The 18,781-nt window shown below is 43.2% G+C and overlaps 1 protein-coding gene across 2 annotated transcripts; it reads left to right on the forward strand.

Annotated features, from left to right (window-relative positions):
- Nucleotides 1-733: 733 nt before the first annotated feature.
- FAM3B (FAM3 metabolism regulating signaling molecule B) lies at nucleotides 734-13,179 on the forward strand. Of its 2 annotated transcripts, none has more exons than XM_023947973.2 (8): nucleotides 734-870; nucleotides 5,467-5,604; nucleotides 6,362-6,485; nucleotides 7,235-7,290; nucleotides 8,757-8,807; nucleotides 9,464-9,551; nucleotides 10,260-10,392; nucleotides 13,048-13,179. In XM_023947973.2, exons 1-8 carry the CDS (start codon nucleotides 855-857, stop codon nucleotides 13,135-13,137), a joined length of 696 nt encoding a protein of 231 aa, XP_023803741.2. In that variant the 5' UTR covers nucleotides 734-854; the 3' UTR covers nucleotides 13,138-13,179. The 2 variants fall into 2 exon arrangements, with proteins under 2 accessions (XP_023803741.2, XP_086735639.1); XM_086879513.1 differs by lacking the exon at nucleotides 734-870 and adding an exon at nucleotides 2,010-2,108.
- The last annotated feature ends 5,602 nt before the right edge of the window (nucleotides 13,180-18,781 follow it).

Here is an 18,781-nt window from a genome sequence, read left to right on the forward strand (position 1 = left end):
AACATAATTCCTGTGCAGAATTAGAGGGAGAGGGAAGGAAAGAGCTTAGTGGAAACTAAATCTGAAAGGTTTTAAGGGCAACTGCAGTGCAGAATCACAGAGCAGTTTGAGCGATTTTCTAAATGAAAATTAGTGAGCCAGCAGGGAGGAAACCTCCAGGTGATGGTGCAGGACACCTGGTGCACAAGGAAAGGTGAACCAAGGGTGGGCTGGAGCTCCTGGTGGAAATTGTGTCATCCCAGTGCTGTGACGAGGGGTGGAAGAAGGAGGAGGGGTCTCCAATGGAAAAAGCCCTGGGTTGGGTTCAACAGGCTCAAAAAATCACTGGTTTATCTGGAGAATGGATCCAAGCTCAAAGAGAGTAGGTTTAGATTGGCCATTTGGAAGAAATTCTTCACTGTGAGGGTGGTGGGGTGCTTCCCCATCCCTGGAAGTGTCCAAAGCCTGAGTAAGCTGATGTGGTGGGAGGTTCCCTGCCCATGGTAGCGGGGTTGGGACCAGATGATCTTCAAGGTCCCTTCCAACCCAAACCATTTAGCGACTGGGAAAAAAGAAAAAAAAAAAAAGAAAGAAAAAAAAAAAAAAAAAAAAGGAAAAATTAAAAAAAAAAAAAAAAGAAAAAGAATAAAAGAAAAAGTCCAGCTTTCCGAATGGGCGATGGGTGGCACATAAACCCTGGTTCAGCCCGCTGGGCTGCTGGCTGCTCTCTGCAGAGAATACTTGAAAGTTCTTTAACTTTAACCGGGGCGGTGCGGCGCTGAGAGGCGGCGGCTCCCCTTCCCGGTGCTGGCAGGGGGAGGACGGGACAGGGACGAGGAGGAGGAGGAAGAGGAGGAGGAGGAAGAGGAGGAATAATGACGCTCCGGCACTGTGAGTAGGATGCGCCCCGGAGCCGCTCCGGGTGGGATGAGACCCCCCACAACAAGGGGAAGGGGAGAGAGGGCTGATGCCGGCTCTTAGTCTGGAATAATTCATGCTCTAGCTTTAAATATATTCTTTTTTGGTTTTGTTTTTGCTTTTTTTCCTCTGTTCAAGCCCAGCTGCGTGCGGGAGGGTTTGTATCTTAGAGAGGTGTGGCTGCGTGGGGGTTTGGAATCAGCTGAATACAGAATAACACAGAATAACACAGAATAACACAGAATAACAACACAGAATAACACAGAATAACAGCACAGAATAACACAGAATAACACAGAATAACATAGAATAACACAGAATAACAACACAGAACAACACAGAATAACACAGAATAACACAGAATAACCCATCCTGGGCTCACATTTAGTGATTGAGTTGCTGCCAAGAGGCACCTGAGGGACAAGGGAAATTGGGAGCCGCTGAAAGTGGGGCTGCTGACACAGGAGCCAAGGGAATGGCAGGGAAATCTCTTAGGAGAGGTTTAGGTGGGATGTTAGGGAGAGGTTTTTCACCCGGAGAGTGGTCTGGCACTGGAACAGCTTCCCGGGGAAGTGGGGCCCTGACCCTGGCAGAGCTCAAGAATGGTTTGGACAAGGCTCTCAGGAACGGGGTGGGATTGTTGGGATGTCCTGTGAGCCAGGAGCTGGACTGGATGATCCTCGTGAGTCCCTTCAAACTTAGGATATTCTGTGGTTCTCTCATCTTTTCCTTATTCTCTGCTGTTTTTCATGTCCTGCCACACCTCCACCCTGCCTGTCCTTCCTCCTGGCTTCTCTCTTCCCAGTGCTGTGAGTATTGCTGAGCTTCTCTGTCTCATGGCAGTGACACAGCTGTGACCCTCAGGGATCTCCTCCACAGCAGGAATGGGGTGAGGAAGGCACAGCAGCACCTCTGCAGGCCACCATCCCCACACTGCTCCTTGGTGCTGAGCAACCACAGCCTCCTGTGTCAACAAAAGCAGAGCCTGACTTTCCTGCATGCAGGCTAGACTTTGTGCTTTATAACTCTTAATTGCTTAATCACAAATATTAAGCCCTCTTCACTATCTTAACTTCACCTGAGTTTATAGCTTTGCTGTTAACTGTGTATAGGTGTGCATGTGTCAGTGGAGAAACCCAAAAATGAATGGAGTTGTGCAGGATAAATAACTTCAGTAAACCTAAGAGAGCCAGCTGGACCCAGCAGTTCAGGTCAGTGAGGTCTCTTGATGCCTTCTGAGTCCCAGAAAGGAAAACCAAAAGTTGGTTGACAGTGAAAATATTCCATGAGTTTTGAGAACTGATTACAAACTGTGCAGGAGAGTTGGTAAATGTATTCCTTGAGCCTTAAAAGGCACATTTCAAAAAACAATTAAAAACCTTGTGTTCTAAGTAAAATGCAGAATATATTATAGAATTAGTGAATCATTTAGGTTGGAAACAAACCTCCAAGATCACTGAGTCCAACATTTGATTGATCACCACACTGTGAACTAGAGAGTAGCACTGAGTGCCACATTCAGTTGTTTCTTGAACTCCTCCAGGGATGGGCACTCCAAACCTCCCTGGGCAGCCTCTTCCGAGGCCTGAGCACCCATTCCATGGAGAAATTCCTCCTGGTGTCTGACCTGAGCCTCCCCTGCTGTTCCCTCTCCTCCTGTCCCTGTTCTCTGGCAGCAGAGCCTGACCCCCCTGGCTATCCCCTCCTGCCAGGGACTTGTGCAGAGCCACAAGGGCCCCCTGAGCCTCCTTTGCTCCAGGCTCAGCCCCTTTCCCAGCTCCCTCAGCCATTCCTCACAGGACTGACTCTCCAGACCCTTCCCAGCTCCGTTCTGGACACGCTTCTGCCCTTCAGTGCCTTTCTTGTAGTGAGGAGCCCAGAACTGGACACAAGGTTTGAGGTGCGGCCTCACCAGTGCCCAGTACAGGTGGGTCCTGCTCTTGCTGGAGACACTGATCCAAGCCTCAGTCCATCAATCCAGCCTGTCCAGATCCCCCTGCAGAGCCTTCCTGCCCTCCAGCAGATCAACACTCCTACCCTTTGTTTTGTCTGTGGATTTCCTGAGGGTGCCCTTGATCCCCTCACCCACATCATCAATAAAGACATTGAACCTGACCAGCCCCAAAATTGATCCTGGGGGACACCACTCGTGCCTGGACACAGCTGGGAGTGGCACCATTCCCCACCACCCTCTGGGCTTGGACATGCAGACAATTCTTAACCCAGGGAAGATGTGCTGGTCCAGGCCCTGGGCTGAAGCTTTTCCAGGAGATGCTGTGGGAGACAGTGGCAAGTGCTTTGCTGAAGTCCTGGGACACAACATCCACAGCCTTCCCCACATCTCCTGGTCATAAAAGGAGATCAGGTTGGTCAGGCAGGACCTGCCTTTCCTAAACCCATGCTGATCCCATTTGTGCCAGCATGATCTGTTCCAGGATTTTCCCAGCCACCAGGGAATGACATCAGGCATAACAGCAGTTAGCCATTTGTGCTTTCTCTTCTATTTAGGTAAAATGCTGCACTCTTGAGCCCGTTTTCCAACAGAGTTGCTGCATAATCATGATGAAAACAGTGTAAATACCTTGTAGAGATAAACCTGCCAAGCTAACTATGGAATGAGCAGAGCAAAACCTGACTGGTGCTCTCACTGATCTTTGCAATGCACCACGCCCCATCCCCTCCCCAGAAATAGTCACTGAAATCTCTCAATAAAATTGTCATTTTCACTTCATTCTTCCTGGGTTTTGTCTTTGACACTTGTGACTTGGCCTCCTTTATGAATTAAATGTATTTTGTGTATAAATTTTGGGTTTTTTTAAATATTAAAAAAAAAAACCCCAAAGGTTGGGGTCATTCTGCTTGGTTCCAGCAGCTTCCTGGTTTCTGCACGTGGACTTTGTCAGTGTTTGTGTTCACATCACTGCACAAATGAAGTGTCAGAGTAATTTCAGTACTATTTTAGTGTGGGTTTGCACCACTCCTCATGGGTAGTACTTAGGGAAATTTATAATATCTGAAGATCCATTATATTACTTTCTCAGTCTTAATCCTTTGATGAAGACAGCGAGTTTATCAGAATATCTGTAGTCACACAAATATTTCTGCAATGTTTCATTGGGCTTTTTATTTTTATAGATGGGAGAATGCAGGAATAACCACATGGACAAATACAACCAGGGAGTGGCTAGAGAGGAAAAATTCAGTCTTTATGGTGGATTATCAACAGAACCTGAGTGAATAAAGTCTGCCCTTATGGAAAAAAAAATATCAAAGTTCCTTCTGGCATGAATAACCAGAAGTAAAGGTTCAGGAATGTGTTTGTTGGACCAGTGTGTTTATTCTGAATTTTTCAGAATTTGGATGCAGACCAATTGGGCAGAATTCACAGGAGTGCCAGAACTCACAAAACAGGACTTGAGGAGGACAAGTGAAAAATTTGGCCTTATTCTAGAGAAAGGGTAGGGCAGAAATCTTAATGTTTATAAAAGACAGTTCCAACAAGGAAAGGAAAGAAGTATCTTATGAGTGTAAATTGTTATAAGGAAGATTCAGACTAGATAATATATATTTAGAGGCCTGGCAAAGTAAACATACTGCATATTTTTGGACATTGGTCCCGTTGAACTCAATTCTCAGGACTATAAAACGAATAAATTTCTTTTTTTTTTTCCACTTTAACAGACCCTTGTTTTCAAGGATGGTTCTTTGCACATCAGGAAGTGACTCATGCCTCCAAAACAGCCTGTTCCACTACTGCAGCATGATATTTCCTCATTTAGCATCATAAATTAGGTGTTGTATTTCATCAGGAAAGCCTGTTAGCGCTTTTGGTGTTGAGGAAAAGCAGATGTTCAATATGAGAAGGCAACTTTTCACAACTGGGGTGGTAAAACACTGGCACAGGTTATCCAGAAAGGTGGTGGCTGCCCCATCCCTGGAAATACCCAAGGTCAGGCTGGACAGGGCTCTGAGCCACCTGATGCAGTTGAAGATTTCCCCGCTCATTGAAGGGAGGACAAATGGATTAACTTTGAGTCCCTTCCAACCCAGATAATTCTGTGATTTTTTGAATTCAGTCAGAGCTCACTGAAAGGGATTGTTTGGGCCTTCTGCTGTTTCAACCCAGCATGCTGAGAACACAGGGAATTCCGTTTGGTCAGTGTTTCAATCCATTCTTGGAGTGTTTGCATGCCTCAAAAAATCAATAGTAACTGCAGAACACCTCTGTAGTACTTTTCAGAGTCAAAATCCTACTAGGATTGAGCTAAACTTGGTGTTTCTCTGAGGTATTATGGATGTGGATTGAATAGAGTGTTGGGGGAAATTTTCTGCTTGAAGATCAAGTTTTAGAAATAAGAGGAGCTGTCCTAGATAGGAATGTAACAAATACTCTATTGCCACATCTTTGAAGGCTGTGGTTAGCACAGTGAAACAGCCAAAAACCAGCCAGCTTAGGTAGCAATGCCCAAAAAAATGGCAGGATTTTTTTGTGTTGCTATGAAAACATTTTTATGTCTTTGTAGTTTTGGGTTTTTTTAAATTATTTATTTTTATTTTCCCCCTTCACAGCTCTTCTGAGATTATTTGCATTGCTGTTGACATCCTTCGCTGCTTGGTATTTGGGATATTTGATTGCTGATCATGTGGACCAAAACACACTATCTATTGCTGCACTTGAAGAGATGGTAAAGAAACCAGTGTTGAGGGGTGTGTAGTTTTATTTATTTCCTTTTTTTCTTTCTTATACTTCATCTAATAATGTGTATTTATGTGCTAAATGACAAGCAGCTTGTTAGCTAAGAAATTATTTGGTATGTGCTATTATAAGAATGAAGTTGACTGTAAAGTTAATTAAAACAAAGCTAAACCTTTTCTTAGACACTGTTTTTGAAGAAACACAATGTCAGCCTATTTTTGCAAGGGTACAAAGGTAATTCATTGAACACTGATATAAGAACACCTTATTTGTTTGCCAGCATAAAAGTGCAAAGCTGCAGCTTTGGTTCTATTACATGTATTTTATATTTATGATAAACAGCTGAACCACTAACTAAACTTTGTGAGTATATTCTTATTATTTTTTAGTTCTACTCTGAACAGGTGACTTAATGTGTATATTTTTGTCATTCTATGACTAAATTATTGTATTAAAAAAGGGCTTAAACTAAGAATGATAACTATTTGCTTCAAGCTGTTGGTGGGAAACCTTCATCCTCGTAGCCCTTGTTTCCTGTTACATGGAATATCAGATAATAATAACCTTATTTAAATTATACCTATCTGGAAATCAGTGATAACTTCCCCCCCAAACAAACCTGTGATGAAGTTGCCACGATCCCAGAGAACTGCCAGGAGTCTGTGTTGAGATGTTTGAGTTTAGCACGTTAACTTTAGGGGATTCATCCCATGTAGAAATTATTCATGCAGCATCCAATAAAACCTTTTTTCATCTTTGCTGTTGCAGCCCCAGCCCCCAAAAGGCAGAAATGTGACCACTGGTCTCCCTGCCCGCCTGGGAACTTCGCCTATCGCATCCTCAGTGGCGGTGGCAAACAGAGGAAGGCTAAAATTTGCTTTGAGGATGAGCAGTGAGTACCACTCTAACTTTACACCTCAGAAAGAGCTTTGTAGTGTGAGAAAAGGTGCTTGGGTTTGGTTCAGCAGCAGCAACTGAGCTCCTGCCAGGGCCTCCTATTCTGCTGGAAAACTTCAGAATTTATCTGACAGTATTTTACTCTTCTTCCCCTGTTCCATTTTTTTTGTTTGTTTTGTTTCAGGGTGGGGGTTTTTTTGTTTGTTTGTTAGTTTTATTGTTGTGGTTTTTTTCTAATCTCCAGTGATTCTCTTTGTTTTTCTATATAAACTGTTAGTTTCCAGTAAGATTTTTAATTTTCATGGGATATTTTCAGGATAGCAGATTTGCAGAATGCTGACTGCTCAGCACCTTCTGAAAGTCAGGTTCTTTCATGGCTTTTCAAACTGGACAGGTGAAATCACTTCAAAACCTTGCAGTGACCTTTCCTGGAGACATAAGCCACAGACAGTACAGACACAAAACCACTTTATCTTGTTTTTGGCTTTTTTTTTTTCCCTCCTTTATCTTTCTGGCTGCACTTGTATGAAATATTTCCTTGATCTGGCTCATTTTGAAAGAGTCATTGTTGAAAGAAACTGGCTGATACACTGTGCAAGATTTTTAAGCTCTTGTTTACAATAGAGTTTTAAATTACATAACTAAAGAAAACATAAATATCAGAAAATTACTTAGCACTGGTAAACTGGTAAAGAGCTGCTGGAGAGATGTATTTTACTGATACTGTATTTATTTCAATTCCAGGCTTATAAATGACAAGAATGAAGCTGGAAGTGGTATAAACATTGCCATTGTGAATTGTAAGAGAAAAAAATGTTAGAGAGAGACATACTTTTGTACTGCAATAAATTATGAGTGTTCTTGGGGGGCTTGGGTAGTTTGTTTTTTGGGGTTTTTCACCAGATATTATGGAAGGGAAAGGAAAACATTGCAAACCTGATTCACATTAATGTAAGAAAAACAAATCTGCATGATAAAAACAGTCCTCTGGGTAAACAAAAGAAACGTGTTCATAATCAATATAGGAAAATAGAATAGAAAATGTGCACACAGATGTGGTGTGTGTTTTATTAGACAAAAGACTTGTAGCACAGCAAAAATATCTGTGATCTCCAGCAGTAGGACTCCCTTGGTAAAATATATCTGCTGCTCCACTGATAAGGGGGAAGCAGGAACTGAGAGTTGCAGTTCTGCCTCAAGGTGTAGCCATGGTACAAATTTCTTTCCTGGACTTATTCAGGGTACAGAAAGACAAACTCAAATTTTAATTAATATTAAGCTGCCATTTGCTTATAGTAAAAGCCACTGTAAGCAGCAGGTGTGTTTTATTCTAGGTTTAAATCCTAAATTTTGATTTAGATGAATGGGAACAGTGATGAAGTGCAGTGTATTCAATAATGGGAAAAATTAATGCCTAAATCTTGTGGAGGAGGGGGAAGAAAGGGAGTTCACAGGCACAGTCAAGCTGGCTTGATCACAAAACACTTGTATTTTTATATATTCAAATCTTTTTTGTCTCACTATTGCTAAGCAAGATCTTGACTTTGTCTAAACTCGTATGAATTTGCTGAAGGTTAAATTAACCACTGACAAGAATCTGTTCCAAATTTTTCCCTAGTTAACTGCTGCCTTTTTTTTTCCAACAACCATAAAATCTTTACTGGGTATAAAATATAAAAATGAGTTAAAAATGAGAATAAGAGAGGAAATACTCATCTTGAATGCACAAGCAAGATGGTGGCAAATAGGAGCAGGTAAATCTGTCCATTATCCTGCACCAGTCTGCAGCAAAACATGTTTTTTTTTTAACATGTGCACTATTTAGATCAGACAAAATAATAACTGTTCTCAGTAAGTATCTTATGGATGAAAGGCTGAACATTCAAACACTGCACAGAATAGGATGAAGCTCACCCAAATAATCTTTTTTCATTTTAATCAATTTTCCTATCTATAACCTAGTATGGTATATTTAGACACAAAAACATGGAAGCACATATAAAAAAAAAAATAATTTTGCTTTAAAATAAGAAGTAATAAATTTTTTCAGTCCCATTTAATGATTCAGAGACTACATGAAACAAAATATTCTTCCCAAATCTTAAACTTGTTGTTTTATGTTTCTTCCAATTTAAGAACTGAAACAAAAGAAGCCAAATACACAAAATTAGGGATGCCTAGCTTTAGCTGAAAATGATATGTTTTCCTATTGAATAAGATAATATTTTATTTGCTCATATTTAGACCTTTTTTTATTAAATTACAGATAAAACAGGACAACACATGTCAACAAATTTTTTTGGAATGTGGGCAGCAGGTAAGGAAAAGAGTTCAATAGAGCATTTGTTAGTGTTTAAGAATTAAGAAAAGCCAGATTCATGTAATTACCCTCCTCTTTCCTGTTTGACTTTGTATTCTCAACAGGGATCACCTAGAAACAAGCAGCTGCTGTCTTCATAAAATATGTTCTGGCCAGATATGATGACAAATTTTGCTTGAAAAGCTGGATTTCTCCTGCTGGTTGACATAGTTAATTATCTTCTTTTTCAAATTATCTTGTTATTTTCCCTTTTTTTGTTTTGTCTTTTTCTTTGCTCTCCATTATTTCAGTCTGGTAGGAATAGCACTTAACCAGGTATGACATCCAGATTACTTCACTCAGCAAAATTCCTTTTCTTGACATATCTTGTTCTATTTTAGTTATAAAATCAGCATAGTTATAAAATCAGCATAGGAAATTTGCTAATCTGTCTCTTAACATCTTTCCACGTAGCTGGAAAGATTATCTACTTTAAGAACAGCTTTTGACACATTTTCTACATGTTGAATGTTATCTATTTGTGAGGAGAACCAGAATGCTCCGAAGGCACTGGAAGGTGATTTCCTGAGGAATTTCCTTTAAAATCCATGGGTGCATGAGTAGGAATGTGATGTGTGGGCTGTGAATAACCAACTGTGTGATTGACTCCACAGACCACTCAGGGGAGATGGCAGAATACATCAAGAAGGCACCAGAAGGGACCCTCCTTCTGATGGCCACTCAAGATGATGCGAGCACCAGGTAGGAGTTTATGGAACCTGAGGGGCAGAGCATTACTGTTGTGAATTGGTGTAAAGGAATGCTAAATTCCATTCTACACTCAAGAGTTGTCCTCTCCATTCTTGTCTAAAAGTTTTAATTCTGTGTCTTTTCCATGATTGCACACATCTGTGTGCTGGTGCTCTGTAAGATGGGTTGATATTATATTGGTTAAAAGCACCCCAAAGGGCACTGCTGTTATGTCTGGGTCACAGCTTTCTTTACTCTGAAATGCTATTTATCCACACCTCCAATTATGATGTCTCTAATTTACATTCTTTCTAACATCATAATCTGATTTGTCAGGTGCTTTTGAATCTCTTGGGGTTTTTAGCTGATATGATATGGTAATTATCCAGGAAAAAGACTTAATCCATGTTTGACACCCTTGTTCTTATTTAGGAAGGACTGAAGCACCAGAAGCATTTGAGATACATTTTTCTTTCTGCTATGCTGTCACAAACAGGTTGTGTTAATATCAGGAACTTACTGAGAAGGAAAAAATTTGATAAATTCAATTCTCTCTGTGAATTCAATGTCATGCTACTACCACAGCTTTCAGGACTATTTAAATCTCATTTTTGCTTCTGCAGGCTTAATGCTGAATAGAAAGCATGAATCAGCTGTGATCTTTTTCATTATTTTTCACATCCTGAATTTTTAACTCACTTTTTCACTGTGTTTTCCTAGGTTGAAAGATTACACCAAAAAATTAGTGGAAAAACTGGGAAGTAAAGAAATAATGAATATAAAGTTCAGATCAAGTTGGGTTTTTATAGCTGCCAAAGGCTTCAAGCTGCCAGATAATATCCAAAAAGAAAAGGTCAGATTTGTTTCATTTTCACTTTATATTTGTCTGTATATCAAAACCAAAAACTTTGGGAATAACTTGCCCACAAGTAAGTGGATTTAAAGTGGACAGGAGGACTGAAGATACTGTTTTTCACAGAGATTTCTGTTTGCATCTGTGCCCTTGTTGTGTTCAGTTTCTGTAAGCCCAGCCCTGCTCATCTGTGTGACTGGGGCCAACAGAAATGCGAAAACCCAATGCAGAGTTCAGGTCTCTTGATGATGCTGATTCCCTCCCCAGCCACGTCAAACTTCCACAGTGTGTCTCTTTTCCCAGAGTATCACTGGATCACAGAATGGTCAGGCTGGAAGGGACCACGGTGGCTTTTTGGTGCCAGCTCCCTGCTCCAGCAGGGCCATCCCAGAGCAGCGGGCACAGGGCTGTGTCCAGAGGGCTCTGCAATATCCCCAGGAGGAGACTCCAGCCCCTCTCTGCTCTCTGCTCAGGGCTGGGCACTGCCCAGGGCACAAGCTGTGCCTCCTGTGCAGGGGGAATTGCTGGGCTCAGCCCCTGCCCGTGGCTCTGGTGCCATTGCTGGGCCTGGAGCAGAGCCTGGGCCTGCTCTGCCCCTCCTGCACCCAGGGACAGCCAGGGATGGCCAGGGATGGCCAGGGATGGACAGGGATGGACAGGGATGGACAGGGACAGCCAGGGATGGACAGGGATGGACAGGGATGGACAGGGATGGACAGGGATGGACAGGGACAGCCAGGGATGGACAGGGACAGCCAGGGATGGACAGGGATAGACAGGGATGGACAGGGACACCCAGGGACAGACAGGGATGGACAGGGATGGACAGGGATGGACAGGGATGGACAGGGATGGACAGGGACAGCCAGGGATGGACAGGGACACCCAGGGACAGACAGGGATGGACAGGGATGGACAGGGATGGACAGGGACAGCCAGGGATGGACAGGGATGGACAGGGACGAACAGGGACAGCCAGGGACAGCCAGGGATGGACAGGGATGGACAGGGATGTACAGGGACAGCCAGGGACAGCCAGGGATGGACAGGGATGGACAGGGACAGCCAGAGATGGACAGGGATGGACAGGGATGGACAGGGATGGACAGGGATGGACAGGGATGGACAGGGACAGCCAGGGATGGACAGGGATGGACAGGGACAGCCAGGGATGGACAGGGACACCCAGGAATGGACAGGGACAGCCAGGGATGGACAGGGACAGCCAGGGATGGACAGGGATGGACAGGGATGGACAGGGATGGACAGGGACAGCCAGGGATGGACAGGGATGGACAGGGATGGACAGGGACAGCCAGGGATGGACAGGGATGGACAGGGACAGCCAGGGATGGACAGGGATGGACAGGGATGGACAGGGACAACCCAGGGACAGCCAGGGATGGACAGGGATGGACAGGGACAGCCCAGGGACAGCCAGGGATGGATAGGGATGGACAGGGATGGACAGGGACAGCCCAGGGACAGCCAGGGATGGACAAAGGACAGCCAGGGACACACAGGGGCACCTAGGGACAGCCAGGGACAGCCAGGGACAGCCAGGGACAGCCAGGGACAGCCAGGGGTGGACAGGGATGGACAGGGACAGCCAGAGATGGACAGGGATGGACAGGGATGGACAGGGATAGACAGGGATGGACAGGGATGGACAGGGATGGACAGGGATGGACAGGGACAGCCCAGGGACAGCCAGGGATGGACAGGGATGGACAGGGATGGACAGGGACAACCCAGGGACAGCCAGGGATGGACAGGGATGGACAGGGATGGACAGGGACAGCCCAGGGACAGCCAGGGATGGACAGGGATGGACAGGGATGGACAGGGACAGCCCAGGGACAGCCAGGGATGGACAAAGGACAGCCAGGGACACACAGGGGCACCTAGGGACAGCCAGGGACGGACAGGGACACACAGGGACAGACAGAGACACCCCAGAGACACCCAGGAACAGCCTGGGACACCCAGGGACAGCCAGGGACAGCCAGGCACAGCCAGGGCTGAGGCCCCTCTCAGCCGAGGCTCCTCTCCAGGCTGAGCAGCCCCAGCTCCCTCAGCCTTTCCTGGGCACGGAGATGCTCCAGGCCCTTCCTCAGCTCCAGGAGCTCCTGTCCCTGCTGTGCTGAGGAGCCAGGGCTGGACACAGCAGCCCAGAGGTGCCTCCAGGGCTGGGCACAGGGGCAGGATCACCTCTGACCTGCTGGGAATGCTCATCCCAATGCCCCTCAGGGCACCATTGGCATCTCTGGCCTCTGCTGGTCAGGGACAGCTCATTGTCCACCAGGACCTGTAGGTCCTTCTCCACAGAGCTTTTCCCCAGCAGGTCACCCCCAGCTTGTGCTGGTGCAGAATATTTTTGCAATATTCTTCCCATTTCAGAGCTTCTGCTGGACAAAGATATTCAATTTAGTTTATATCATGACAGCCATCTGTGAAATAAATAAAGCATTTTGTGTAAGAGAGACACTGGCAGAATCTTCACCTGTTATGTTAAGCAAGATGTGCAAGATTCTCCTCAGCTTCCCAGTCCTCCTTCATTACCCTCTCCTCTTGTATAAGGTTTGAGAAACTGGTATGTAAATAGAAAAAAACTAAAAGATGATTTTTTTTTCTTAATTTATTTTACTTTTACAGATAAACCACTCTGACGAGACGAAGGACAGATACAAAGGCTGGCCAGCTGAAATCCAAATAGAAGGCTGTATCCCAAGAAACCTGATCTGAACAAATACATACCTCATTAATAAAGACAGTTCTATATTTTCATATCTGTGACTTTATTAAATTGCCTCCAGAACTCAATAAGCTTCTGAACACCAATTGTAAAACAGGTCAAATGTGCAGTTTTTAACCTATCCTTCCTCTCTGTGGTTTTATTCAAATCTGAAAACAAATAGGTATTTTGATAAGAAGTGGAAATAAAATAATCTACTATTTTATTTTTATTTGCAATTGGAATTGCAATGTTTAGGAAGTCAGTCATAAAATGCCAGGAGTATCCATTGTCATTAATATTTTAGAGATTTAGTTTTACTTCTTTCTTTTTAGTCCATACTTTCTTTTGGTTCCCTTTTAAATAAAAATACCCCTTAGAACTTAGTCTAAATTGTAATATAAAGTCACTTGCAATACAGCAAATTACTTTGATGTCATTTTATTAATAACATTTCTTCTGTTCAGAGAAAGTATGGCAAGAGCAGGTACATTTGTTGAGCTGATTTTAGGGATGTTGACAACACAGAATAGCAATGCTAACATATAAAGATCCAATTACTTGAATTATTATGCCAAATTTAAGCTGCAAATCTACATAGTTTGATTTAATTATTTTTTCTTCCTGTAAGTTCAGCTTACTTAAAAAATGTAGTGACTTCATGCAAACCTAAGTGTTGTTCATGTTAACATGATTGAAAGGAAGCTGTAGAAATGTTTATTCAGTTTTCCTTTTTTTGAAGCACAGCAAGTGTCTGGACTGGTCTTAAGTGATGTTTCTGAACCCTCTGGTTCAGAAGTCTCCCATATGGCTGATTCTATAACTCTGAGTTGCTTCCTGCAGTATTCCACTGTTATTCTAATTATTCCCCAAACATATGGAATTAACCCAAAAGGACCAAGCCAATTACATGGAGAATAATTCATCACTATTCTTTTTATACCAGTCTGATGAGTGTCCTCATCTACTCTCTCCTCCCTCGACTGAACCCACCTGTTTGATCTTTCCTTACATTTTTTCTCAACATTGAAACATTAGTTCTGTGGTTCCTGCTTGAAGCCCCCTTTGTAACTTCAAGTGAAGCTTGGAAGCTTCAAATCTCCAAGCGTGGCTGACACTTGTAGTCACTGCTGTGTTCCCAGCATCTTTCTGGTGTTGTGTCTCTCACCAGTCCCTAAAGTTTCCTGCTACTGGTTTGCAAACTGCTCCATAGCCCAGGGACCCTGCCAAAAAATCCACTTAAATTAGTCTGACTCAATTTGACTTTGGCAGACTCGGTGGTAGCTCCTTAGCACCTTGCTGCAGATGAGGTGGATACAAACTGAGTACTTCAGTAGCTGTTTCAATGTTTTTCCACATTAAGTCATTCTTCTTAATAATAATAATTTATTTTTTTTCAGGTGGTGCTTATGTTACTGGCAGGACATTTATTCCTTTGCATCGTACTTGAATTATAAAAATAACATAATTACAGTGCTAATAGCTGGCAGTCTTCAAGAGTGCCAAGCTCTGAGACAGCCCTCGAGCTCTGTGTAGTCTGACAGTCACTGCCTCCTGCTCCAGGCCACAATTAATCTCACATCAATTGCAATTAAATTTTACTGCAATGTCTGTTTAGCAGTTACCGTGAGGTACAGCATTCTCACTCTTTCCATTTGCTCTGTTCTTCACACTCTTCAGCTCTTTGCAACAGTAAAAGCTTCGCCTCTATCATCTAAATCAAAGATCAAACCACCCCAAGAACTTTTCACAGCACAAATTCCTGCAAAGTGGTCTTTAACACCATGGTGTTTTCACTTTTACAGAGATGAAGCTGAGTCACCTGGACTGGACTGAAGTGTGTTGATAATTCACAGTGCTGAATAGCCATCATCAGCTTTCTTTTCCTTTGTTCATGACACAATACTTAAATAGGGCAAGCAGAGGACTCTCAAGTACTTTGACAACCCTCTGATCTGGAGAAACTGTGGAAAAGTGATCACTTGCCACCTTTTCAATCACTTTTCAGATTAGAAGCAATCTTGCAGAGTTGGTTTGAAAGTGGGATTTTGACTTTGCACCACCCACAATTTTGAACACTTTTTTTTACTCGTAAGATGTAAAAAGCTTTTTCATGGAATCCTAATTCTGAAAAATTAATCTGGGTGGCAAACAACAGCTGCAGCGGTGGAGGTTGATGTTCTCCATGCCAGATGATGCTGCCAACCACAAAGAGCAGGCAGGAATTGATTTCCTGCATTCTCCCAAGCTGGAAAGTGCTGGGAAATACCTCTGGGTGCTTATTACACACACGGGTTCACCATCATGCAGTAAGGTTAAAACCTGCACAGCAATCCATCTTTTTCTAATCCCAGTAGGCAAATCCCACGGGAAGCCTTGAGCTTTAGGCTTTGGCATTACTCAGGGCATGGGTTTGTGGATTTAAAAGTGGGATGGCACAGCAGGTGGCAGCAGTGGTTTTCCAGAGTCTCTGCATCTCTAGAAATACCCAACCTTCTGGTGCTTACCTGTCATGGTAACTGGCAGACAATGAAAGACACAGCCATGGGTGGAGGTCACCTTGGCTGGACAGCAGCAGCTTTGCCCCTATCTTGCCAGACCTTCCTTTCCTACACTTTGCCAGGGGCAGAATGTTCCACACAAAGAGGTCCCTCCTACCTCCGTGTAGAAACATGCTTCCATTTCTACCTCATATGTTAACATGACAACCAGTCCCATCAAGAACTAAGTACCTGAGCAGAGTTCCTTTTTTTATTGCTCCATTTAAGAGCATCAGAAGTATTTCAGGGTCCTGATATGTGTCTTAAAAATCCCTGGATCCCTGGCAGTCCAATTTGATGGCAGCCACTAGAAATATTGATTAAATAATAGGTAGCATTTTCAGTTTCTCAGTGGCAACTGTTTTTTCCAAATTCTTTGTGTAGTGTTATCTAACTCAAAGTGGGAAGTTTCTACTATGTTTAAAAGAAAAATACAAGTCAGGAAAAGAAAGGTGAAATGCTCTTAGGCTGTGCTTAAAGGAAAATTCTGACCAAAAGCGATCCACCTAGACAAGGAAAGAGAAGCTGATGCTTTTACTTAAACATAGTGGCTGCAGGGAAGTAATACATGACTGTAATTTATGTGATCTCTTCTTAGCTGCAGTGAGATGCTGAACAATAACTAGAATTCAGGGGATTGAGATGGGTGGTTTAATAATATTTGAGTGACAGCAGTTCCTCATTTCTGGCGAATCAGAAGTCTTGATTTCAATTCTCTGCTCTGAGAACTTTGTTGGGGTTTTGTGCTGTGTTTTTGGTTTGGGTTGTGGGTGGTTGTTGTTTTTTGGTTGATTGTTTTGGTTTGGTTTTTTGTTTGCTTTGGTTTCGTTTTTCTTTCTGAGAAAGGTTTTCAGCAGCATAAGAAATGTATCTTCTCCAAAATGCAGACTTGACACTAAGAACTCCTTCTTCCAAAGTCTATCCAAAGAATAATCCTTTGGCCTGTCCCAGTGTCCATTGCAGGTCTCATTAAAAACAAAATATATTTTTTAATATCTATGTTTTAGCCAAAACCAATACACATTTTAACCTTGTACTTCTCAGATAAATCCTATGTGGTTGTGCTTTTTATCTCCTAGGAATTCCTGTCTCCTAGGAATTCCCTAGCAGTGTTTTGTAGGATGATACTCTTGGCCACCCAACCAGGACAATGACCCAAAAAATGATTCTTTATGGAACCAGGGTTCACCTCCAAATCAGCCACCCTTGTCCCTGTGGGGGAATTCAGCTTGCCGGGTGTGCACTGGGAACACCACACAGCTGGTCCAAACAGCCCCAGGACATTCCCCAAACACCTGCACAACAACTTCTCGGTACAGGGACTCAGGGAGCAGCTCGGAGAGGAGCCCTCTGGGATTTGTTGCTTGTTCCCAGAGAGGCTCTCGTGGCTGACGTGGGATTGTCTTGGCCACAGCGACCGCGCAGCCGCCGAGTTTCAGGTCTCTGCTGCTTTGCCTGCGCCCGTCTGGCTCCCGAGATGGGGCAGGCACAGGCGAGCATGGCAGGAAAAGCAGCAACTTTTATCAATGTGTCCATGGCAAAGTTGCTGTCCCAAAACGGATTCTTTCACCCCGTGTGCAAGAAAACGATCCAAACACAGAGTTCAGATATTTCTTTTATTTACAGTTCTGCACAGAAACAGGTGCTGGGGGGCAAATCCACAAAGCCAGCACAGCGACTATCAAAGCATTTCACTATTTATACGTTTTACCAAATAAAGGCATTAATGTGTACTGGCTACCAGTTACATGGTTCTCTTACTAATTTCACATATTATCTCCTTTTAAAATGATTGTAATATTTTTACAGTATCATATCTAAATACTTAGATATTACATTCATATATATGCCATATATAATGTTCTATATCATATATATGCTATATCTTATGATATTCAGAAGATATTTCTTATTAATAAATAATATATATACATATTATAAATATTTCATTATATATAATTAAATTATATATTGATATTATAAATATTAAATTACATAATTAAATATCTTGTAAATATTAAATTTAATTAATTAAAAATTAAATTAATATTATTATAAATATTAAATTATATTATAAATGCTAAATTACATTAAATTTAATTTTAAAATTAAAAATATTAAATTACATTACATAAATATAAATATTAAATCTATATTGATAAAAATATTAAATTACAATATATATTTATATTGTAAATATCAAATTACATTAATTTGTATGTTATATTAGTATTATGTTTTTGCTATTTACTAAATATTAGTGTAATAATTTTGGTTATTATTAGCTAATATTATTAACAGTAATTTATAATTAGCTAATATTAATTTCTTAAGATTTTATTCTATGGGATAAAAGATTATTTTGCTTCTTGTGCTAACTACTCTTTCTCTATGCTCAGTCTTCTCTATGCTCAGTCTTCCTTTTCTTTTGAAGAATGTCCTTTTTTCTCGCTGGGTTATGGGGTCTCTGGGCCAGGAGTTGGTGGTCGCCGTCTCCCCATGCCAGAAGTCCCTTTTCCCCAGCTGGAGCCGATTTCAGCACAGTTCCTGAGTTGCCTCTATGAGTTTTGTCCTCATCTGGGAAGTTCTGCCAAACGTCCTTGTGGCTGTCACTCGTGTGTCCTTGGTGTCCCCTCTGAGCAGGAGCTCCTTGTCCCCAGGCTTTGTGGCCCTGCCCGTGGCTCTGACACCACTGGTGCCTCTCAAGGCCTAAGCCTCAGCCAGGCCCTTCTCCTGCCAAGGACCTGATGTCCCTGACACCTGGCCATCAAAGGCAGCCCGTGTGACAGGGGCAGGCTCCGGGCCAGCCGCCACCTGCGGGGCCCGGCCTGGCGCGGGCAGCGGGCACTGATTGTCCGTCTGTGGCCTCAGGCAGGGGCAGCGGAACAGCGCCCGCAGCGCCCGCAGCGCCCGCCTGAAGCGGGACGGGCGTTTCTTGGGGGGAGCCGGCGGCTCCCTGAGGGCCTGGGCTCCTGGCTGGGGAGCTGAGGGCTCCGGGGGGCAGCAGGGGCTGTGTGGGGCAGGGCCCTGGCTCTGTGGAACAGCGTCGGGGTCCTGCAGGAGCTGAGGGTACTTGGGGTTGACCCAGATGGTGTGGATGGTGATGCATTCACTG

This window comes from Cyanistes caeruleus, chromosome 3, assembly GCF_971803275.1.
Source record: "Cyanistes caeruleus chromosome 3, bCyaCae1.hap1.1, whole genome shotgun sequence".
NCBI lineage: Eukaryota > Metazoa > Chordata > Aves > Passeriformes > Paridae > Cyanistes > Cyanistes caeruleus.